At 35.9% G+C, this 25,274-nt stretch overlaps 3 protein-coding genes across 6 annotated transcripts; 2 read left to right on the plus strand and 1 right to left on the minus strand.

Annotated features, from left to right (window-relative positions):
- The first annotated feature begins 1,718 nt into the window (after positions 1-1,718).
- LOC148920853 (uncharacterized) lies at positions 1,719-2,315 on the plus strand. Its single transcript, XM_089047175.1, has one exon. It carries the CDS (start codon positions 1,719-1,721, stop codon positions 2,313-2,315), a length of 597 nt encoding a protein of 198 aa, XP_088903301.1.
- Positions 2,316-6,000: 3,685 nt separating this feature from the next.
- Positions 6,001-13,056, minus strand: LOC103331781 (developmentally-regulated G protein 3). Its single transcript, XM_008234437.2, has 10 exons — positions 12,838-13,056; positions 12,110-12,163; positions 11,834-12,007; positions 11,141-11,212; positions 10,222-10,281; positions 8,731-8,840; positions 7,755-8,054; positions 6,932-7,123; positions 6,579-6,630; positions 6,001-6,456 (listed from the first exon to the last, which is right to left on the minus strand). Exons 1-10 carry the CDS (start codon positions 12,877-12,879, stop codon positions 6,406-6,408), a joined length of 1,107 nt encoding a protein of 368 aa, XP_008232659.1. The 5' UTR covers positions 12,880-13,056; the 3' UTR covers positions 6,001-6,405.
- Positions 13,057-13,481: 425 nt separating this feature from the next.
- On the plus strand, positions 13,482-22,699 carry LOC148920854 (2-isopropylmalate synthase 1, chloroplastic-like). Of its 4 annotated transcripts, XM_089049572.1 has the most exons (14): positions 13,576-13,746; positions 13,883-14,099; positions 14,632-15,396; positions 16,682-16,895; positions 16,990-17,070; positions 18,245-18,337; positions 18,441-18,527; positions 18,709-18,809; positions 20,347-20,380; positions 20,475-20,549; positions 21,200-21,283; positions 21,374-21,508; positions 22,116-22,261; positions 22,360-22,699. In XM_089049572.1, the coding sequence occupies exons 3-14, from the start codon at positions 14,681-14,683 to the stop codon at positions 22,490-22,492; spliced, it is 1,899 nt and encodes a 632-aa protein (XP_088905698.1). In that variant the 5' UTR covers positions 13,576-13,746; positions 13,883-14,099; positions 14,632-14,680; the 3' UTR covers positions 22,493-22,699. The 4 variants fall into 4 exon arrangements, with proteins under 4 accessions (XP_088905696.1, XP_088905690.1, XP_088905698.1 ...); XM_089049570.1 differs by lacking the exon at positions 13,883-14,099 and having other exon boundaries at positions 13,482-13,746; XM_089049564.1 differs by lacking the exon at positions 13,883-14,099 and having other exon boundaries at positions 13,496-13,746; positions 22,113-22,261.
- The last annotated feature ends 2,575 nt before the right edge of the window (positions 22,700-25,274 follow it).

Below are 25,274 nucleotides of genomic sequence, written 5' to 3' on the forward strand. Positions count from 1 at the left end.
TCCCAAAGGTGGCGAATCCTAGGAGAATGACACAGTGGGACCTATTTCATTGTGTAACGTGGTATACAAGATTATATCTAAGGTGTTAACCAATCGTTTGAAGAGAGTCATTCCACATGTTGTTAGTGTGACTCAATCAGCCTTTGTTGCAGAGAGGCAAATCATGGATAATATTTTGGTGGTGCATGAAATACTGCACTCTCTTAAGACAGCTCGGGGGACGGATCAACAATTTTTGGCTATGAAACTTGATATGGCGAAGGCGTATGATAGAGTGGAATGGGTCTTTCTAGAGGCCATGATGGAGAAGCTGGGTTTTGATAATAGGTTTCGAGGGTGGATTATGGAGTGTGTGACTACTGTGTCCTACAATGTCTTGATTAATGGTGAACCGACCGGACAAATTACTCCAAGACGGGGACTGAGGCAAGGGGATCCATTATCACCTTCTTGTTCCTGATATGTGCAGAAGGGCTCACAGCACTGATAAGGCGGCAAGAGGAAAGAAATCTGGTGCATGGCTTCCAATTTCGGAATTTTTGGAGAGGGGGGGGGGGGTTGGGGGTGTTGGTTTCTCATTTATTTTTGAAGCAGATTTTGGTTGAATCTGTACGTCGGAACATCAGTGCTCGGCTTCATGGCTGGGCATAGCAATTTTTATCCACAAAAGGAAAGGAGGTGTTAATCAAAGCGGTGGCAATGGCAATGCCGAATCATGCCATGTGACGTTTCAAATTACCGGTGAGTCTGTGTCGGGACATTGAGAGTGAGATAGCGCGGTTTTGGTGGAAAAATGGGAAGGATCGTAAGCCTATTCATTGGGTGGGATGGAAGCATTTATCGATGCTCAAGAAGGATAGTGGGTTAGGTTTCAGAGATTTGGTTTGTTTTAATCTTGCTATGCTGGCTAAAGTTGGCTGGAGGATTCTGGGCCAGCCTCAATCCCTGTTGGGGAGGGTGCTGCACGATAAGTACCACCCAGGTGTGGGTTTTCTGGAGGCCAGGCTTGGAAGGAAAGTATCTTGGGGATGGCGAGGCTTGGGGAAAGTATCTTGGGGAAAGTATCTTGGGGCAGGCCTACGCAGCTACGCTGGTGGGTGGGGAATGGCGAGAGCATTCGGGTCACAGAGGATCCTTGGCTACCACAACCTTATACTTTCAAAACGAGTTCACGTCATCCAGACCTACCCCTGACCGTGGCTAATCTGATTGATCCTAGGTTGAAGACATGGAGATGCGATTTAATATCCAGGCTATTTGATTCGAATGAAGCTAGGTTGATTACAAGTATGCCAATTAGTCGATGAGGCTGCCCTGATAGGTTAATGTGGCATTTTCATAAGCAAGGCGTTTACACTGTACGTGGGAATGATCTTGCTCTGTACTTGAAGCGAAACGGGGAATTAGGCATTAAAGGGGCTGGGGAAGGTAGTAGGCAGTCTGCCCAAGCTGCTGTTTAGAAGGGCATTTGGCAACTGCAGATCCCCCCAAATCTCCGTACGTTTATGTGGAAGGCATGCCGAAATGCTCTGGCCGTGCGACATAACCTGATGAAGAGACGGGTGCCGGTGGATACTAGGTGTGTATTCTGTGAGCATGCGGATGAAACGCAAGAACACTTGTTTTTTCGTTGTGAATTTTCCCGAGCACTGTGGTTTGCGAGTCCCTTGCAACTTGATGTTAGGACATTAGGAGACAGGGATTTTTTGGCATGTTGGATGGCTTTGCTGGCTCTGTATGAAACTAAGGGGCGGGTAGCGGAAGTTTTGCAAGTGGTGGCTTTTGTGCTATGGAGAATTTGGAAGTGTCGGAATGCCTTGGTCTTCAATGGGATATTGATCCAACCTGGTGATGCGGTGACGTTGTTGACCCAGGTGGATGAGTTCAATGAGGTACAAGCGGAGCACACTCACATGCAAAGGCAGGGTGCGGTCTCTGATCCTACTGGTGTGGTTAGGCGTGTCTGGTCCAGCCCTCCTCCAGGTCTGGTTAAGCTTAATTGCGATGGGGCGTGGGAGGCTAGCACAGGAAGAGGAGGGGTGGGGTGGGTGCTCAGAGATGGCATTGGTTGTTTCATTAGTGCGGGAGGCTATGAGGACTTATTTTGTGGCTCTGCGCTAATGGCGGAGGCAGAGGCGATACGGGAGGCTTTAACCCGATGTCTAGAGTCTGGGTTTGTCAAGGTAGTGGTAGAGTCGGATTCCCTGAGTTTGATCAAAATGCTAAATAAGGAGGGAGCGGTGGATTTGGAGATTGAAGGTATTATATTCGATATTCAGTGCTTGGTACAACATGCTGGCCAAGTGGAGTTTTAGTTTGCTCCAAGGGTGTGTAACCAAGCTTCCCATCAAGTGGCAGCTCATGTTTCTCGTAAAGGTGGTAGGCATAGCTGGGATATTGTGTGTCCTGAATGGCTGTTTAATTGCCTAGCCCATGATGTAAACTATTCTATTCGCATCTAATAAATCTTTCTACATTCCGAAAAAAAATAAATTTAAGTGAGAGAATTTGATACCAATACAAGTAGAGTCTCTCCTTTTAATTGAGACCATTAATAGTGAGAATGTATTAGCCTTATAATTAATGGATAAATTTAGTTAAGTTAAAATTAACTGAAACCCCAAATTCCAATGTCGTTTGTTTGTTTGTAGAATAAGTGATGCAATTTATTGATAACAAAAGTTACATGCACAACATCTGCAACCAAGACATCCTGTATGAACTGGGGAGCGGGCATCCTCTCCACCTCCTTCTTCACTTGAACATTTGTAGTAATTTCTGTTGAACATAATTTAGTGACAAAAAAGTTATGATAAGTATTCTCGAATTACAAATAATTAATAACAAAGTACAAAGGCACAACCTAACCACGAATAGTGAAATGAGTCATAATATTACGGTCTTCGTTTATTCGTGACTATTAATGTTGCTTAGTTACTAGAAATAGGGATAATGAAATGAGTTATAACATTACGTTCTACGTAAATCCGTGACTATGAGTGGTGTTTATGTGCCAGAAATAGGGTGATAAACACCAATTACAAATAGATAGGAACACTAGATAAGTCTACTATATTAGTTAATAGTAGTGTTCTTTCATCATATAAACTGCGAAAAAAGGAAAAAATATGTAATATAAAATTGAAGATGAGGTCGTTTGAGTTAGAGAAGACCAATTTGCAAATTACAGAGAATATAGAAAAGCCCCAACTTAAATGCACCAAGAGATGAAGAAGATTGCAGTAGATGCAAAGAAGAAAGCGTGATAGGGATATGTGTAATCAAGAAAAGGTTGTGCAGAGAAGCCGGGAGATGAAGCACGTATCCCTTTTTTTTTTTTTTTTTTTTTTTTTTTTTGAACAAAATAAATGGGGATTTGAGTAATACAAGGAGTATGAGGGAGGGATACAATTATTAATTATGAGTGTCGTTAGATTAACCTAAGGGTCGTTATTAAAGAGAACCTTATAGGACCTTGGATGAGAGGGACTGCAGTTTCTACATTGTGCATCTGTCTCCCTCACTTCTTGGGCCATACTTAGGTCTAAATGGTTGAACTAGTTGATGACCATAACTAATTCTAGTTTTGGATTAGAATAAGTCCTAGTAAGTTGATCATTGAACCAATTATTTTCGCTTGGAACTGTAAAATTTGACATTGTATGAAAAACAGTTGAATAGACACATTTGGAAAGCAATATTGAAAATTTGGATATTATAAAGGGGTCTTTATCACAAAATGTATCCGAAGTTCACTAGAAAATAAATGACGATAATTGATAGTTTCATAAACCTCAAGATGTATAACAAATGACGCAACTATGTATTTTGGACGAACCTCTGATGGTGAAAACCCATGTTTTTAACTCAATCTGATAACATTTGTTATAACCACAGAACAAAATATCGATAATTTCAGCGAAATTATCATTTTTTTGAGGCAGCGATATTTTAGCATGTTTTCATTCATTTATCGTGAAATTATTGATAATTTCCTCTATAATTTCAGTAGCGATATTTTCGTTCAAATAGCAGCTGCAAATGGTCAATTTATCCCGATATTATCGATAATATCACGAAGTTTCCAAAATGAAATAATTCACTTGACTCATATGCACACAGCGGTTCGAACCCCTCCCCCCTTCCAAGTTCAGAGCAACTTAACCACCACGCTAGTCATCACTTGGTGATTAGTACCTATGGAATCTGGTATTTATAACTCTTCCAAGATGTTTCTCAAAATAGAAAATAATTACTTATTGTTCTATATTGTTTGATCAAATATTTAATTACTTGATATAATTTATTTCTTTCCTATTTGATCCATTTAATGTTATTGCTTATTTTATTATTCATTATAAGTACTTACATCACTAAATTCCCCTCCAAATTGTTGCTTAATTACTTAAATCTCTATGATAATTTTCTTTATTTCCTATTTAATTCTTCCTTAGATAACTTTATTTATGTTCTTAGTTAATTTTCAATCTTTAGTATTATTTTTTAAGCATGGTAAAGTGCTTAATTTTCATGACAAATCAAGTTGGTTTACATCTTTAATTATTTTTCAAGTTTTAATAAATAATATATATAAGAACGTATACCATGTCATGTCCAGTGAATAACGTGAAATAAAGTTACTCATGTATCTTACCATGCAATTTATAAAGTGTAAACTATTGTAGTAAAAATGATAAATAAATTACTAGAGGGTATTTAATTTTCTTTCATTAATTACTCTAGATTTTCCAAGTCACAGAGTTTGTCAGCTCGCAATATAATCAATTTAAATCACTCAAACCTACTATGCAATGCATTTCCTTCCAATCTTTTGTGTTAAAATAATAGATGATTGACTAAATAAACTTTTTACAAAGTTTCATTAAAAATTTCCATGTATTTATCACAATTTCCGTGGTTTTTATCTAATTTTTATTGATATCGATATTTTCCCAATATTTCCATTGATATTTCTATGTTTTTGAACCACTGATATTTCTGAAACCCTCGATATTTAAGACCTTGGTTACAACTTCAAGTGATAATTAAGCCGTAATATAGACAATTTCATAAAGATATCCAAAATGCAAAGGACACCAACCATTGGATGGATCTGTTGTCGAATCATTATTTCTTATTATTTTAAGTCCATTGATCTTCTGCCACGTAAATATCCTTCTCTCTTTTTTTGGGTCCCTGACTCAGGGCTCGTTTGGGTGTGCTTCTTTAGGAAGCACTTCTATATAAGCGCTTTTACCAAAAGCACTTTTATTATATAGACGTTGAAATTTTCATAAGAAACATAAGTGCTTGGAGTGCTTCTGAAGAAGCACATGTGCTTCTCGAAAGCACTTTTATGGCCTAAAAGCGCTTCTAAACATTTCTGACAAACGCTATTAGAAGCGCTTTTGGTTATTAGAAAGCACTTTTAACTTTTCTAGAAACACTCCCAAACGGGCGTGTTGAAATGCTTTTTCCCTTTTTTAATATTTCGTTCCCTTTGTGCCCCTGGAATAAGGTAAGTAAGAAATCGGAATTAGATCAACTTGATCCCCTAATTGATTCAATTCTATCAATTCGGAATTAGATCAACTTGATCCCCTAATTGATTCAATTCTATCAATTCGTAGTTTTGAGGGTATTGCATTACTCATTTTTAGGTGGAATCTACATATTTATTTATTTATTCTGTGTTAGTAAAGAGTCCTGACTCAGCTTGGTGTACTCTTGCCCTTTTGTAATTTTTCGATCCCTTTGTGTCCCTGGATAGGGTAAGTAAGAAATCGGAATTGAATCAACTTAATCCCCTAATTGATTCAATTCGTAGTTTTTGCGGGTATTGCATTACTGATTTTTAGGTGGAATCTACAATTTTTTTTAATTCTTTGTGTTAGTAAAGAGGAACTGGAATAATTCCCTTTCTTGTCGTATCCATCCCGATAAGTAAACATGCCATTCAAAAATTAAGTTTACGCAGTAGTAGCATCAACAATTAGTACAAGGACATGAAAAGTTAGATTTTGGATTATAACTTCAATATGCAAGTGCGAATTTAAATTCCAAGTTCTGCAGATTTCAACGCCTTACCATTTGTTCCTTCGATATATGAGACCACTCAATTTGGTAACAGATGACATTACTAATACAAACTAAACAAATGTTGAGATGACCAAAAATTAGCTTTACCAAAAAAATGTGCCCTATTATGTTTAAATATCAAGCTGCCTCAAGTTCTGCCTACCCTTAAAACACCTATGAAAGCAGGACAACAGAGAAAAAGTGCTGTATGGACTACAAAGTACAGACAACTGAGAGCTGGGGGAGAAAAGCCTTATCTCGAAAGCTTTAGTCTTGTAAATGACATCCTGATGCTAAGGTTACAAGGATTTCTGACTTCCCACCAAATCACACCTTTTTGATAATCTGAACAACATCTTCATCTTCGAGGAGATGCTCCTGTTGTGTCAAAGTAACAAACGTGCAACTTAATTAATAAATCGAATGTTCGTGAATAAGTCACAAATCAAGTAGTAGCAAATGGAAGATATAAGCGTGCTGAACCGAGATTAAAAATCAACCTTGCCAACTCTTTGGGGCTTGTGTTTCGCGCTTGACCCCCAAACCAGAGCACTGCAACAGAACCTCAAAGTTAACTTTCATGAACAGCGATGGGGAAACAAGCTCAAAAGAAACAATGAGGCATACAACAGTGCTTCAGAACAAGTCTCAAGTATAGAAACCACATGGTATTTATATGTAATCTGGTCCACACAAAATTTGAAGCCTATATCCACTTTAAAGCTCTACTTTTCCACAGATGTTAAGACAAGTGCCTCAAGTGCCTCAAGTACCTTTTTTCTGTTGTCGGACTACATGTTATCATTTCCAAACAAAAAAAAAAAGAAAAAGAAAATTTAGGAGAGATACTTACTACTTAAATTGTTTAATAAAATCTTTATGAATCCGTTCACAGAAATCCTCAACCGTTCTTGTCTTAGACGACAGAATCACAGGATCTTCATAGTCTGGATTCATCCCTTTAGGTTTTGTATATATGCGAGTTAAATTAAGATACTCCCATATTTTCTCCAGCAAACCATCGAGATTCCATTCCAGGTGAGCACTGCAGATCAGTCATGGAAAATTACACAATTAAAGTTAAAAAACTACCACACAGTAATTTCAGAAATGTGAACCAACCAAACAATACCAGAAAATGGTGAAAAGTTACGAGAAACAAACAGCAGCAATATAGTAACAAACAATGCTGCATAAAAACAAATCCAAAGAATGACGCATAGGTACTACACAATCCAAGTCCAATTGGATCAACAAATACAAGCTGTATGCTACTTATTTGAATTTGTAAAACACCTTATTCCTTATTTCATGCTTTGTACAACTGCATAATGTTTGAACACTAAGCCTGATGCTTAATTAATCTTATATTGAAAACTACAACGCTTCTTAATTTGTAGATACTTTAAATACAATTTTTTTTCTAGAAACTTATAATATTTAATGCATTGTTGAAAATGTCCACTGGCAGTAATGTTTTGGCACTAGTCAAATTCCTCTAACAGGCTTTTAATATTTTTAATTAGAGTTTCCAACATGTTATATCTCAATCATAATACAGAGGTTCAAGCTCTTGAAGGGGAGATAGAACATCCAAAAATTTCAAATACTCCTACTAAGGTGTTGCAACAATAATCTGCTATGAAATTATAATTTCGGTCATAAATAAAAATTACCTGACTGGACAGTAGTGAGGAAGTTTGTCCAAAATCTCAAGCTCTTCAAGTGTAATCTGATCAATCTTGTTCACAACATAGATGCAAGGCATATATATCCTACTGCCTTCAATTACATCTATGAGGTCATCAGCAGTTGCATCAAACCTAAGAGTGATATCAGCATTGTGAATTCTGTATTCGCTACATATTGCCTTCACAGTATCAAGATCCAGATGTGTGTTGGTAACTGTTGACGTGAAATTAATCCCACCCTTATCTTTCTTCCTGAAGGTCAGGTTAGGTGGTTCCTTGTTTAACCTGCTCAGAGTAAGCATGTATCCATTATAAGAAGTACAAACTATCTAGGACGAGAATGTACAAGTAATGTCTCCAGATAGTGTGTGACAAAGATTACATGCATATAAATCTAGATGCACACACATACAAACATTTTTAAGCATCTGTGTGTGTGTACTAAAAATAAATTGTATCAAGTATGGAACATGGTGTTTACTGCAAAAGAATAAAGGTAATTGAAATATTCCATATTTGGCAATAACAGAAAGCTGAACAGCTTCCACTGTTTATCAAAAAAGAAAAGCGCAGTGTACATTACTAAACCATTTGAAGAGATCTGAGTTTCAAATCCAGACAGGTCTGTATCAGCTAATTCAACACTACATCATCCTCACGAAATGTGCACCCGAGGATGTAGTTCCCAGGAAGATTTCATACAAGAAATTAGAAAATATATATACAACACACACACATATTGGTCAACCAATATTTCAAACTTGAAAAAAAAGTTTATATGATGTAAATGAAATGTACAGGTACAACCAACATAAACGATCATTCGATCATCTGATGTTTCATATGGCATGATAGCATTGAATAATGCATTAGATCTGATAAATCATATAACACACAGTTAACACTACAACAAAATAACAAACATATACAGACCAGATACAGAGTTAACCACATAGATTACCTTATGCCAAATCCCTCAAGCTCTTTCTCAATTAGACGCTTGTGAGTTATTGGCTTTATTGCATCAAGAACAATTAAAATGCAATTGCATGTCCTAGCAGTGCTGATAACCTGGATGACATGAAAGTTCAATAAGCTGAAAAGCAAACCCAGAAAGGAAAAAGCAGAGACAAACCCAGGAAGGAAAAAACAACTCATTTTCTGTATTCCAAACAATCTCTGCCATATCTCAAGCCTTGATTGGTATAACACATCACACAAATCATATCAACACCATTCATAACCAAAAGGGAAAAATATCTCAAGCGTCTTTTACAACTGGAAAAGGTGCAAAATATACAAGGTCGGTCTTTGGCAAAAGTATGTTATAAAATGTCTTTATAAACTTCCATGACCAAAAACCATTGGAATAGTTGCCAATATGTAAGGAGACAATACCAGTCATTTGTTTATTCAGCAATTGTTTGGTCTATCCATCTAACCACACACAGTATTAAAAAAATTGCATAGAAAACTGAGCCGCTGAGGGTATAGGAGCATATATACATTATCAAACACTCATTCAGGTCCTTGCCCAGCAGCCTGTATAATATAACCTAATTTTCATGGACTTGGCGGGGTATTGACACATCTTAGCATTGTACGACATGCTTGCCCAGTTTTATGTTCAGCTGCAAGCATGTCAAAAACATGACCTCTATGTGGACCTATAGTTTAACTCAAGACACTGAGTGGTAACATTCTCCAGGACCTGAGAGAAGATATGCAGGGGATTGTAAATTCCCATTCTCTAACATGTTTGCCACATTCATGTCCAGTAGTAAGCATGTCAAACAAACATGCCACTGTGATGGTGTAAAATACAAGTCTGGCATAAGAGTTATTGCCCATTTAAACATGAAAAAAAAATCTCGAAAAGATAATGCTGGAGAATCTGCACATCCTATCAGATAAGCATGTAACTTGTAAAATCTATTTTCTAGCCAAATATAAAATTTCATTGACCAACCATGAAGTTTATAAAAGGCTCCTAATTGGAGAAATCAAATTGAATACGTAATTTGGATGTGAGATCATTGCTTGGAAAAAGGACTGACGGAACAGAAAGAGAACAGGAAACTGAAAAGTGAGAGGGGAGAGGGGAGAGGTAGAGGAGAAAGAGGTGAGAGAAGTTAGGGAGGGATGAAGGAAAATACAAAAGATGCTGTTTAAGATATAATTAAAAACTACATACAGTTATAAGGGTTCTATTTTTAATTTTTAGTTTCAAATCTTTCAAACTTCGTCACCTCTCTCATCTCTCCTCTTTTCTAATTTCACTCTTGATAGTTAAAAAAAGAAAAAAAGAGAGAGAAACATTATCAAATCGGTGCTGAGATTTAAAAGCAGAATGCAGATATCAAAAGCAAAAATGAGTATAAGAAATAAGTGCATTGAAATAAATCCTCAGCATGCTAGGGTAGCACAATGTGGAACAAATATCACACATTACCTGTCTTCCTCTACCTTTTCCATCCTTAGCACCCTCAATAATTCCAGGTAGATCTAACAACTGCAAATTAAAGTATGAAATTCAAAAGTTAAAGAATCGAAACTGACAATAAGGGAAACAAATGAACCAGTCTCGACAAGTGAAAATTTGGTATCATGTTTTGGAAGCACATCTTCCATAAAATCCAGTACAGCCATTTTGAATAAAACTAAAACATTAAGGCCATGTTTTGACACAGCACACATAGTTACCCTAATTTATATAAGTATCCCTCCATCTCATGCATAAGTTCAAAATGGTGGCTACCAACCGATAATGGTGAAAAATGATGTAAGGCACTCAAATCATAAAGCATGTAATATGATGAAAATGACTTCCCGAAGGTAAATATGATAAAAAGAATAATTAAAAGAAGAAAAAGATAACATTAATCTACGTAAACAGCATTAACTTAATTAAGGAGTCCAGGAAATAAAGGCGGAAAAGGGAGAAAAGGAGGGGGTGCAGCAGGTTGGGGATTGATTCAGCAACTGGTCTTTTATCTTTACTTTTACCTAAGATGATGGTTCACCATTCATGAAACCTTTGCTTTACTTATATACTTTTTAGAAAAATACAAATACAAAGTTTAAACACATTGAAAACATGCACATTTTATTTTCAATTGTCAAATCTCTATCAACATTACACATCCAAAAAAAGAATAGAACTGACAAAAAGACAACAAAAAGTGGAAGTTGATGACTGTGAGACAATAAAAAATTGTACTATATTATTATATCTACACACGCATGCTTAGATGTATGAATTAACATACGCATATATACACACAGCCACATTGAGATGAGAGAATTTGGTTTCTCCTTCTAAAGTATATAGCTAAATGTAACAGAGATAACAATACTGCAAATTATACTACCTGAATTTTTGCACCTCGATACACAATCACACCTGGGATGCAAGTCAAGGTCGTGAATTCATAGGAAGCAACCTGTAAACAAAAACATTACAAGGTCTTCAGAATATCAGGGATTTTCTTAAAATCCTAGTTGGCAACCCACAATTATTGCATGGCTGCACAATGAAGGAAGGAATAACAATAATAACATTCAGGTTTCACAAAGTAAACAAGCATTTAGGTTTTATCACATATGTAGATATCAGACACAAACACAGGAATGCCTAACACCCAAAACCCCAACGTTTTAAAGCAGAAGGTTATAAATGAAACCAAATTACAAAGTATTTCTACACATAGTTCTAATCCGCTGATCCTAAATTACATTTGCTGAGAGTTTCTATGCAATAGCATCCTTAAAAGACATAAGACAATGATAAAAAAAAAAAATGTACTTCAGGCAATGACATTGATTGAGGATCTCTAAATAGGGAGACCAGGCAATGAATCCCAGTAGATTGCACAGAAAATTGGAAATTTAATTTTGACCCAATATTATAGACGTGTCAACAGATTAAACATCATAAGTAATCTCAATCAAAATCCATATGCTTCCATGCCTAGCATACTTCGACAAGTAATTCTTTTTCTCAAAAAAATTTATTTGCCTCATACAGATTTTGCGTAGATTGAGATTAATCAACAGTTCTCTACCTCTGAGAAGGTCCCTGTTAATTTGTTCAGCAGTGTAGATTTCCCAACTGACGGGAAACCCACCAAACCAACTCTTGCATCTCCGCTCTTAGTGACATCAAAACCTTCACCCGCACCACCACCACCTTTTGATGGAGGCTCAAGTAGGTCCCTCCTGAGCTTTGCAAGTTTAGCCTAGCAACAAATGACCAAATTACATCTGGATCAGTTCTGTCAAAGGATGAAATCATAAACAGAAATTTAATGGCAAATATTACAACGAACAAGAATATTTACCTTCAGCAAGCCCAAGTGATGGGCAGTAGCCTTGTTCTTTTGAGTCCTAGCCATCTGCAAGTAATAAGAAAAAAAACAAAGAACTATTAATATCCAAGTCAATAAAGGAATATGCAATATCCAGAAGCAGCACCTCCAATACAATAACTGCATTTCAAAAAGTTGATTGAGAAGTAATAAATCAAAAGAACCAAAACCTGGACCTACAGCTATTCAATAAAATCAAACTTGGACTGTTAATCATGTAGTTTTAAAAATACACAAGAAAGAAGAAAAACAGAAACAAGGATATGAAATTTTGTTTCCTAAAACTGTTATCTTCAAAACAAACAATCAGCAGAGAGCCCTCAATTTAACTTCAGTCTAAAAATCTTGGAAATCCATTAAAAGAACCAAAAGCCAAACTCAAAATTTCAATTTTTTGTTCTTGGATTTTCCTTGATTGGAGTTGAGTGGACATAGAAAGTTTCTAACTGTTGGAAATTAACAAATCTAAAAGACCCTAAGAATTATGACAAAAAAATACTTCCCCTTCTATTTACATATCGTTCGAATTTTTTTTTCTTAGCTATTAAAGCCATAAGCATCAAAGAAATGATAAGGCTAAATTTTTTTCCGCTTCCCCTCAATTTCTTTTAGTTTTCATTGACCAAATGGAAAATAAAGAATGTTCTAGGGTTTTTCATTCGCAGAAAAAGTACAACAGAGATTGCAGTACAGGCAAATACCTCATCTTCGATGTCCTTAATTTTCTGCATCAAAGTCGCCATTGTTGAAGCACTTGACGCACACTAGCTCGGAGAGGGAGTGGGAGAGATAGAATGGAGATGTACGGAAGGGCTTTTGCTCGGGCTCGGAATGATTCTGCTGAAGTGTTTACTGACTGGTAGAGCAGGGAGAAGAAGAAGGTACCAGAAGCAAGCGGGGGGGTAGGGTAAAGTCTATTTAAAGTTTTGAACCATTTATTTCATAAACATACCCACTCAATTTTACTTCTTATCAGAATTACAAATTTATCCCTATTTTTAGCCTTATCATTTCTCGGCGACAAAGAAGAGAAAAAATAATACAAATTTATAAATAAACAATATTTATAAAAAAATTCAAGCATTATTTGAACATAGAAACACATCCAAAATTAACTCTAAAATCAATAATTATATATTTTTTGGGTGTGTTTATAAATGGGTTTTGAGTGTGTGTAATGATGGGTTTTGGGTGTGTTTATAAAGTGTTTTGGATGTTGGGTTTTTTTATAATTTCATTTCATTTTGGGTGTTTTAGTGAAACCCTCTAAAAATAAATCTTAATTTTTTAATTAAAATAACTATTTTTTAATTAAGAAATTCACAGTCAGAGAGCGACCTCGACTGAAAAGATAAAAAAGGATCACGGTTTTGTGCTCTTTCTCCCTTTACGGATACAGCCGCCAAATGTGAAAAAGGAAAAACCCTGAAATTCTTCTCACTCCACTGAGAATCTGAAATAGCCTTCCTTCCTCAGCAGCTGAAAAAACCCTTAGACCCACAACAACAACAACAACAACAACAACAACAACCCACTGGCTCTAAGAAGGCTTGAACAGCACTAAAGGTTTTGTCTTCAAGGAGATTTCAGCGCTCAACTCTTCCCTACAAGTTTGTTCTTCTTCAACTTTCTCTTCTCTTCTCATAGTTGTAATGTGTAGGCATTTGGTACAACTTTAATGCATATTCTTCAATCTTCCTTTCATGTTCATTGACTGAGATTATTATATTCTGGTTTCTACTTTAGAAAACTGGGTGGTTCTTCAAATGGATAGATTCTCGTCTTTTTTGGTTACATAAATAAAGAAATGGGACCACACTCCAAACTAGCACAGCCCAACTGACCCGTGTAGAAACGCGACTCTCATATCCGGAGTTCTCTTCCTCATCGGCTCAAGCTCCCCTTTTTTCAGTTTCTCTTTTTTGTCTTTCAAATCCCTCTTCTCTTTTTCATCTTCCAATAGGTATGCTTTGATTTTGTTCTTTTTATTCTCTGAACTTTTTTCCTGGTTCTTTTTTGGCTTTTTGGTTTTTTGTTGAGGTCTGCCATTTTGTTTTTCTGCACTATTTCTTTATCTCTGGTTACTGCAATGATGTTTTCCTGGGGTTTTTGTGTCTTGTGTGTGGGTTTTGATGCGTGTAAGTCTGAGGTTGCTTTGTTTTTAATCTTCAATTTTCTTTTTGGTGTCCTGTTAAGTCCCAGCCCCAAACCAATCTTGGCTCCTCTCAAGATATTTAATTCAATGTTAAAGTATGTTTTTATAAAAATTGAAACTTTCAGCGTGTTTGCAGTTGATTTTCTGTAAGGAACACTTATGCTGGTATTTGAGCTTTATAATTCAGTACCCTTTCATATTTGCTGACATCAGTTTTATAAAACAGAGCCATTTGATTAGTATCCTTACCGTAACCATTAGGTTGAATTCAAGTACACTTACTGCTTTAGCCACAAACACAATCCCCACTAATTTGAATCTTTTCATTTTTTTCTCTCAGGGTTGGTTTGTCTACTCTCTCTGTCCCCGTCTCCCTCTCCCCCTTCACCATGGCAGCTGTCTGCACACACCATCAAGTCTTACCAACAGCAGCCTCCATGTCCTCGATCAACATCTCCAAGAGCTCCCAAGCCCAACTTCTCTTCCGCTCACATTTGCTCAACCGAAACAAGCCCACGTTTTTAACTTCCACTCCCCATCTCCACACCACCTCTAAACCCCAGTCCAAACCCCACATTCTCTGCTCCCAAAGCACTAACCCTAAGGCTGCTCGCCGCCCTGATTACATCCCCAACCGCATCTCCGATCCCAACTATGTCCGTATCTTCGACACCACACTCCGTGATGGTGAGCAGTCCCCTGGCGCCTCCTTGACCTCCAAAGAAAAACTCGACATTGCTCGGCAGCTCGCAAAGCTTGGAGTTGACATAATTGAGGCCGGGTTCCCCGCGGCGTCCAATGATGATTTTGAGGCTGTAAAGATGATTGCGAAGGAGGTTGGGAATTCAGTTGACAAGGATGGTTATGTGCCTGTGATATGTGGGTTGTCGCGGTGCAATAAGAAAGATATTAAGAGGGCATGGGATGCCGTGGAGTGCGCCAAAAGGCCCAGGATTCATACTTTTATTGCAACCAGTGCCATTCATATGGAGCATAAGCTGAGGAAGACTAAGGAACAGGTGGTTGAGATTGCAAGGGACATGGTGAGTTATGCCAGGAGCTTGGGTTGTGATGATGTTGAGTTTAGTCCTGAAGATGCTGGGAGGTAGGTTTTTGTTGACTCTTTCTCTCTCTCTGTGTAATTTTGTGAATTTATGTATGGAATGCCTACTTGGTTGGTTTCTTATTAAAAGAAAAACTAGAAATTTGAGTTATCTTATAAAAGAAAACTATGAGTTACTATCTTCTGGCCTTGTATGTAAATCGTATGGTGATGCCATCATTTCTGCAATTTAGTAAATTTATAATGTATTATAGTGATGGGTTATAACCTTTAAATTACTGCAATTTATATATACAGATGCACACTATATATATATATATATATATATATTACTGTGTGTGTGCTATGTTGACACTTCAGAAATCGTGCCCGTCTAATTAGTGCAAGTTTTCTTACATTTAAGGGTTTTGCAAGGTTGTGTTTTATATAACTGAAGTGGGAAATGGTACCCCCTTCATCATTCACAAAAAAATAGAAAATAAAGGCTTAGATAGTTTACGTTTAGAAAATATCTACTGCACATGTAGGAAACATGGATACTGACCTTGGCATTACTGGTAAGAATTTAGGGTGGTATTGGCTGTTGGCCATAAGGTCACAGCTTTTAATGGTTATGTCAAGATGTCATCTAATGTTTGGTGGTACCTAATGGATCAAATCTTGTTCTGTTTTTACTTTACTGCTACCAATTAGAGGAGAAATGAAATTATTTCAAGTTTGAGGATGATGGCTAGTGGTTGTTGCTTGTCTGCAAGCTGACAAATTGTTTCTTGAGCTTGTGAATATTTTAATATGACCTAATAATTGATTCTCATGGAATCTATATTACATGCTGTCACCTGTTCATAGGTTTATAAAGGCTGGTATTCTTTTAAGCATACCCATAATTTTTAATTTTTACTTTCGAAGTATGTTATGTATCTGACCAGCAAGGACATCAGAGTTCAGTTGGCCTTCTTTCTTGTTTTCTGGTCAAATAATGAGAATGTGGAAAGTGTTCAGATGCTAAAGAGCAATCTGGGGGAGGACAGGCACCATTTTCAACTCCTTCATTCACTTAGGCCATATAGTTTTCTTTACTTTTGTAAAATTTGTACTTGTTCCACATATAAACTCGTCATTAATATATTCCCTTTCATATGGATATCTTACTATTAATTTCATTGTATGTTTTTTATTGTGACTTGCAATTTGAACCTATTTGTCCATATCATGAATTGTAAACTCCTTTCGGTCCTTTTAATTATCGATTTCTATTTAATCCGTTTCATTTTCTTGTGTTTTTAATAATAAATGTCTTTTGTTTTCTTGGCCCAAACCCTACCAGATCCGATAGGGAATTTTTGTATCAGATTTTGGGTGAAGTTATAAAGGCTGGAGCAACTACTCTGAACATTCCTGACACTGTGGGTTATAACGTGCCAAGTGAATATAGTCAGTTGATTTCTGACATAAAATCTAATACCACTGGAATTGAGAATGTTATCATTTCGACTCACTGCCAAAATGATCTTGGACTTTCTACTGCCAATACTATAGCGGTATGCCATGTTTTGCTTATTTTTTTTGGTTTTGTTTTGGTAGGCGTGTAGTTAATGAAAACATGCACTCACATCTTATGTCATCCATGATCAGGGGGCAAGTGCAGGTGCTAGGCAACTGGAAGTAACAATCAATGGCATTGGTGAAAGGGCTGGGAATGCTTCATTAGAGGAGGTGAGGGTTTACTTCTGCAGCCACATAAGATTGCATAGTTTCAAGTTTATTTTGCGCAATTTTGAATGTGAAAAAAGCAAAATTTCAGAATAAGTCCTTTTTATGAGCCTGATTTCAAATCAATCCAGTTTGATATTATGTTCTCTGCAAGAAAATAACACCTCGAAGATGTCTGGCTATGAGATAAATTCTCGCCTATTCCATTGAGTTGTTTCTATTTGTGGACTGATGATCTGTTATCAGCATATCTACTTTTGCTAGTTTTTGAAATACAGTAATGCTTCAAGTCTTCAATGCTTTAAAGTGTCATTTGTCATGATACCTGCTTCTGTTCTTTTGTGTATTTCCAACCTCAAGCTCAAATGACTCTCTTTTTGTGTCATCTTTTCAAGGCCCTAGACCCTCTTACCTCCCTAACTTTTTTGCCACCAGATGCTTTGTGGTTTGTCTCAAATTTCTTTTTTGCCACTTTGCCTGAATTCCATGCAACCTAAAACTAAGTAAGCGTCCTGCAACCAGACAGCTATCTGAGTTGCAAGCCCTTTAAACATTTTGTACAAGCATCTACAAGTATAGAAATGATACATCAAGGATATGCTAATAACAATATTTTTCTAAGGAGATGTGTTCTGGATTCAATATTGGAAACTATGCGTTTAAATCGTTTAGTCTTTTTCTATGCTAAAAGGGCTCATATTGTGATAGATCCAGTACGCATCAATCGGTGACTGAGAATATTGGAAACTTATGTTTCCATGATTTAATATTGATATTTTGGTTTCAGTTACGAAGATTCTGTTATGTATTCTGAAATATTACAGAGTTATTCATATCATATATGGATACAGTTTGGATAAGTCTTCTGAAATTTCACTGCTACATATTTCTAGCCTCTTAGAAGTTTCCATTTGGTCACCAAACTCTATTCAGAAATTTGATGATTATTTTGTTCCTTTCCCATGTATACTGGTATCAAAACTATTGGTTCTGTGTCATTTGCATTCTTCGTTAGGAAATGAAACTGAAGCTAAAAAATTCTTTCCAAATATGGTTTTTATTTTCATTTTTCTGTATTGTTTCACTCAATTCTTAAAGCTTTCTCTGCAGGTGTTACTCTTCACATTGTTTCTTCTTGTTTTCCTTTAAATGAAATTTTTAACTGAATAACGTGCAGGTTGTCATGACCTTAGATTGCCGTGGGGATCATGTGCTTGGGGGGCTTTATACCGGGATCAATGCTCGGCATATCTATATAACAAGCAAGATGGTATCTTTTATTTTGTTTAACTTCTTTTGGAACTTCTACCTGTTCCTTCATTACCGTAAGTCCTTTTGAATGGCCTTTCTTACTCAGTGCTTTGATTGTTTAGGTCGAAGAATATACTGGGTTGCATGTGCAGCCACACAAGGCTATTGTTGGAGCTAATGCTTTTGCACATGAAAGTGGTATCCATCAGGTTGCTGTCATTTAAGTTCCAGCTGAAAGGATATATTCTATTTGTTGGCATATCATTTACATTACTCATATTACTTGTTCACTCTTTTCAATTTTAAAAGTCTGGTAATTTCCAAATTTTCAGTTGGTGTTATACATTGAATTTGTTAATATGTATTTGTAAAAGTCTTTCTGATCTATAGGATGGAATGCTCAAGCACAAAGGTACATATGAAATTATATCTCCTGAAGATATTGGGTATGAACGGTCCAATGAAGCTGGTATTGTCCTCGGGAAACTTAGGTATGATGTCTTTTATTATGGTAATTCTAGGTTGTGGGATGAATTTTTTTTTTTCCTGGGTGGTTTCTTGTGTTGTTGAAAATGACATGCGGAAAAATAAGAGCTCCATCCTCCTATAGAATGATTAATAAACATTTTATTGAGGAATAATTTCTTAATTTCCTCATGCTTGTTGGCTGAGATGTGAACTGAATCTTGAGAATTGTATTTGCAATCCCTACCGTAAGTGAACCATGGTTTGTGAAGCTGACTATCACATTGTTATTATAGTGAGGCTGGTTATAAACAGGCAATGATGTTCATATTAGAGCATCCCTCTCAGTGACTAGTTCCCTTAAGCATGTTTATGAGTGCACAGACCAATTTATTTGTTTTTATCATAATCACACAAGAAGTTATGCTGTTATTTTTCACTTTTACATTTTCATTGTTGCACTTCCTGTAGAGCTTAATGATTTGATTTAGATAGTCACAATTGAATTTACTAATCTTCGGCTCTTTTTTTTTTTTTTTTTTTTGGGTGCAGATTTGATTGTTCTTTAACTTTTGGCTTTCAAAATCGTGTTCAATTTTTTTGTTTCATTGTACCTTTTTGTTTTTAAACAAATTGTCTACCATGCACAAATGGGATGACCTAAACCTCTTGCTTTGTCTCTTCTGGTTTGTGAGTTGCAACTAGTTAGTTCTTTCAAGTTAAGTTTCCAACAAGTTAAATTTCATTTGAGTTTTTCATTTCTTTATATTTTTTTTTTCTTTGCTATAAAGGGGATATGAGGCAATGCATATGCATGATTCCATACACATTCCTATCCCCCTTACATCTGTCATCGCTTTTCTCACTATCCTTTTGTTTTTTCCTTCTAGATCTTTGATTAAAGACAAAATGAAAATTGTTACCAAAAAGAGGTGCTAAGTCTTTTGGTTTTTATTTTAATTTTTAAAAGGGACGTGGGACCTCCAACTTCCAACTACTTTTGTTTCAGTTTTCAGCGACACTCAGATGAATACAATTGTATTCAGATTTATTAACCTGGGGTTTGGGGAAGGATCTGGCATGACAGGTAAAGATGCCACACAAACAGCCCATGCTGAAGCTGTTTGAGTAGTTGCGATTTGGTAGATTGTCAAATTTGATTGTTAATCATCAAATACAAGTTTGTGGATGTAGTCTGCATGTTATTTTAAATGTTAGTTGTCATTTTATGGTAATCAACCTTACTCTATTCAAATTTAATATCCTCTTAACTTACTGTTCTTGTAATTTGTTTGGGAATGAGCTCATTAATAATCTTAAAGCCCTTGCCATTTGTTCAATAAGATAAAAAGCCCCATTTGGATTTCTGTTGTTTGAGTTAAATATGTATGATACTTCCCGATAAATAAATGAAGTATGGTACTTAAGTTTTTTTTTTTTTTTTTTTGGAATTTACTTATTTTTAAGTGTGTATTACACTTTCACTCCCTCCAAATAGTGATTCTTTTTTTCCTTATTTATTTTTTTTTGTTGCTTTTTTCTGTGTGTAATTTTCTTTTGTAGTGGACGCCATGCTTTGAAAAAGCGACTTGAAGAGGTACACAATGATTCTCATTTTTCGCAAGGTGTGTCAATTGAATTTGGTAGTTTCTCTCCTGCATTTCCCTTATGCTCTTCTTTGGTCTTGTTAGCTTGGTTATGAACTTGCTGATGATCAACTTGAGACTATATTCTGGCGTTTCAAAGCAGTAGCTGACCAAAAAAAGGTAAATTGAAAGGTGTAATATTCTCCCTATGTATACTCCATGGGTATGATTCCCTTCTATATTAACTTGTCAATTGCTAGGATGAGAAGGCTTACCTGAGTTTCCACTGATACAATAATAAACCAAAGTGAAGCCACCCTAACCACGGTGGGTGCCGCCCATAAACTAAAATATTACCCAATATTTTGGTATATCGGCCAACGTTAACATTGGTGAAACCTCAATGGAATTATAGATTTCTTTTTTTTGCTTTTCCCCCCTGCTTATTATATCTTACGGGAACACCATTAAGACATTAACCTCGTTGGATAGGCATTTGTATTTCATTGCAGAAATAGAAAGTGAGGCTATCAGATGAGTTATTGTATCTCCTTGGGTCTCTTTTGTTGACATATGGTAAAAATTTAATTTGAAGAACAAAACACTGAAACATTGGAATCTAAAAAGAAACCATCCAGTTGATACCATCTGCAAATTCACATATGATTACGGGTTGAACCAAAACAAAATACTTTTTCTTAGATGATCCATTTTTTACTTATGCAAAACTGAATGAACACCGGAACATGTCTATATTTGAACATATTTATTTTTTTGTTTTGGTTCTGATATGCTTGTTTGCACTCTTATTTTAATTGTTTGTGTCACAGAGAGTAACCGATGCAGATCTCAGAGCATTGGTGTCAGATGAAGTTTTTCAGCCAGAAGTTGTCTGGAAGCTTCATGATTTACAGGTTTGTCAAGATAGTTTTTAACCTTGTTTATTTTCTGATCCTCTAAAGTTTTAAGAAATGATCTCCAATTTACCTGGATTGGATTCTCAGGTTACCTGTGGAACTCTTGGTCTTTCCACAGCAACTGTTAAATTAATCGATGCTGATGGGAGAGAACATGTGGCATGTGCAATTGGAACAGGTCCAGTGGATTCAGCTTACAAGGCTGTTGATCTCATTGTAAAGGTGCGATAAGAAAATTTGCAACTTTCAATTATATTTACATTTGCATTTGACACTTGTACTGGTTTTAGGTTAGGTTCACTTAGTATTGTTAGGGTATTTATTGTATTTAGCGTCTTTAGGGTTTCTTGGTTTCCCTTTTTAAAGTATTATATTTTTTTCATCATGTAGTCTTCTTTGTAGTATGTAGGCTTCTTTCTTTCGGTCAATTGAATAAGAGTCATAGTTTGCCATCAGTTTTCTTCTTTTTCTTTAATTTGTTAAGTGGTAGTTGGTAAGAGTCTTACCATAAGACTAATAATAATGGAACCCTGGGAATCTATAGTGTGCTGTTGAAGGCTATTTTCAGAGTTGACATGCATGCTCCGATGAGTTTATTGTGTTCATAGGATTTATGTCAACTAAGATGAATGATGGATGATGACCATTGTACTACTTTTTGTTTGAAATATTTTTAATGCCCGACCGTTCTGGTTTTTTTTTTTTTTGTTTTTGTTTTTTTTTTTTTTGTTTTTGTTTTTTTGGTTGAGAAAATGTCATACTGTTCTTTATGATGGAAACATCATTATTTGCATGTGTTGTAAGAAGTTGGCTTCTCCCTCTGTAGCAGGAACCGGTAACACTCCTTGAGTACTCTATGAATGCGGTCACAGAAGGAATTGATGCAATAGCAACTACTCGTGTTCTGATCCGAGGGGAAAACAGTAATATAACTACTCATGCTTTCACCGGAGAAACAGTTCAACGGACATTCAGGTGCGGTGTCTAAAAGTTTGTTTGTTTTCAAGTTTGCATATTTTCATCTACTTGCATGTTAACCGTAAGGAAATCTATATTTTGTCTTCTGGTGCCAGTGGAATTGGGGCAGGAATGGATATTGTTGTGTCTAGTGTGAAGGCCTATGTTGGCGCATTGAATAAGATGTTAGGTTTTAAGGAAAGCTCCCCGACAAAGGTTCCCGTAGAACGAACCAGAGTGTCTGCATGAAATGGGGTGGAGCAATTTGCATGCGATATATAAGCTCTCAAATCATTATTCCGTTTGATTTCTTACTTTTTGTACAAAGGTGTCGAGAAATTTAGGGACGACCCAGATTGGCTCTCTTGTGTATGCACAAGTTTTGGAAACGGAATTGTTAATAACCTGTAATTGAATTTTGTGTGCACTTTATTATGAATTTTATTTTAGTTCGAATGATGTTGTTAGCTCAAAGTGCGCTTCCCCAAGAGGATGCCAAACTGCAATATTTTCGCATGTGTATGTTGAGAGTGTTATTGTGCGGCTGAGAAAGCCCAAGTAGAAAGTCTGACTAAATACAATTGAAATCGCTTCCTAATCAAGATTGTTTAGGTTGATTAAGTCATAATTTCTTGAGTTTTTCTGTGCATTGTAAATCAATATATTGAAATTGAGGGGTTGCTTCTTACACGTATACGATTCCAAAAGCAGTTTCAATGTCCTTAATATCTCTCAATCATTTTCATCTTCTTCATTCCTCTTCTTTTCTTTTTCTTTTTTTTTTTTTTTTCAACTTCTTCATTCTTCACTTCCTCTATTTCCAGATTTCTACAACCCAAACAAATTCAATCCAAAATTTCAATTTTACACATATGACAATATCCAGAATGGGAGGGGATGGGGGCTGTTAGGTACCAAACAGAGACCAGGAAAATAAACAAGGAAGAGAAAAACTAAAAATAACAATTCATTTCTATTGACAATTTAAGTACAGTGAATTGAGAAGTCTAACCTCTTAGTAGGGCTCGTCAATGGGCCGGGTCGGGCTAGCCCAGCCCAAATTTAATGTGCTTGGGCGGGCGGGCGGATTTTAAAGAGAGAGAGAAAATACCGAGTTGAGCCGGGCGGGTTTTTAGAAAATTCAAAGCCCAAGCCCAACCCATGAGCCGGGCTTGAGAAAGCCCATCTGGCGGGCCGGGCCTAAACGGCCCTACTTCATTAAAAAAAAATCATAAACTTAATCATAATGACATTTTAGTACAAATTTGAGATTAAACTCACTTAATTCCAATATTTTCACATCAAACTATATTCGTAAAACACCCAATAAAGTCACACAGCTTAATAAGATTTTCCACAAAAATAATAAAACCGAGTATTATTTTTGAGGTTATTACATAATTAGACCATAATACGTTTTAAGAAATAATTTTAAAAAATAGTAAGTATCAAAAAAATATTTTTTTTAAAGGATGGTATGAATAAATATGCAAATATTTGGTGATGTGTTCAAGAGAAAGCATGATTATATTTGGTGGTATGATTATGTTTCGTGATATGATTATATTTGGTGATGTGATATGTTGTTCATCTTATATTATATATATATATATATATATATATATATTAATTATTGACACAAATTAATGTGTTAATCATCCAATTATAAACTAGGAATGAGTAAAGAAAAGTTAATGAAATGAAACAAATTATATATGTGATTTAAGTGTTATAATCCTAAACCTAAACTCTTATTTATACATAATTATATATGTATGCGGGCCTAATGAGCCGGGCTTCTGTGGCGGGCTTGACTTCAAACACCCAAGTCCAAGCCTAGCCTAGCCCAAGGCGGGTGTGCCATCTCAAAGACCATAACAGGCTGGGCCGGACTTTTTATGGGAGGCGGGCCCCCATCAACCCACGAGCCCATGGGCCAAATGATGAGGCCTACCTCTTAGAAGGGGAAGGGTTTTTGGATTGAGAATGGAATTTGGGGCAAGAAAAGAGGGTGTGGTGGTTTGGTTGATGGGCTGGGCGGTGGCGGCAGTTGTTGTTTTGGTCGGGCAATGGGAGGTAAAGTCTTCTAAAGATTTTAATTTTTCTTTTAATTTTATAATTTTTTTTATAATTGGAGTTATTAATCAATTTAAGTTTTTCTTTAAAAATAAATTTTTAATGCTTTATTAATATTTGAAGCAGTGAGACGATATTAAACTTTAATATCGTAATTTAGATTAGTTTAAAATAAATTATCGCTTGTATAAATATATATATATATATATATATAATATCTAAATGATTGAACCCAATTGAATAAACGTAAAAAAAAAAATTGAAATTTGTCGATTATCAACTTATTATTACCAAATCGTTGATTACAAAAATAAAAATATTGTGAAATATAAGAAAATACTACAAAATATAAGAGTGGAAAAGTTTTTAATTTGTGAAACTACAATTGACAATATTTGATCTTATGATTTTCCATCATTCAGGGAATTCCTACAAATTTCTCTCTATGGCTCTTCCTGTTTTCTCTTTGTTTAATTTCTTAACTTTTCTTTGAAGTGTATTTTCAATACTTGTGCATTCCTTTAATTGTTCTCCATCTAACGATAAGGTGAAAATCCTTTCACTCCTCAAGGGCATCGGATTTGAACATGTATCGTAAGAGACAATCTTGAGGCAACCCAATATAATACTCTCACATCCCTTCCTAACTAAGAGCATCCACAATGGGCTCCCTAAACCACCTCCTTAGACAAATTTTAGGGAGGAATGGTAAAAATGCAACTCTAACCACGCTCTCTATTCACCTCCTAAAATAGGGAGTCCTTCTAGGAGCTCCTAAATTTGAGGAGAGAGAAAGGACTCCTAGTGACTCCCTATAATTTAATGCTACTCTATTTAATGAGTATTTCAAACCTTTATTTAATGCTAACTATTTTTTATTTTATTTTTTAATAGAGATGGACCAATAAAAAAAGAGTTATAGCATTTATGACTCTCCAAATTAGGGAGTATGGTT

The sequence above is a fragment of the Prunus mume genome, linkage group LG1 (assembly GCF_029339155.1).
Source record: "Prunus mume cultivar Tortuosa linkage group LG1, ASM2933915v1, whole genome shotgun sequence".
Taxonomy (NCBI): Eukaryota; Viridiplantae; Streptophyta; class Magnoliopsida; order Rosales; family Rosaceae; genus Prunus; species Prunus mume.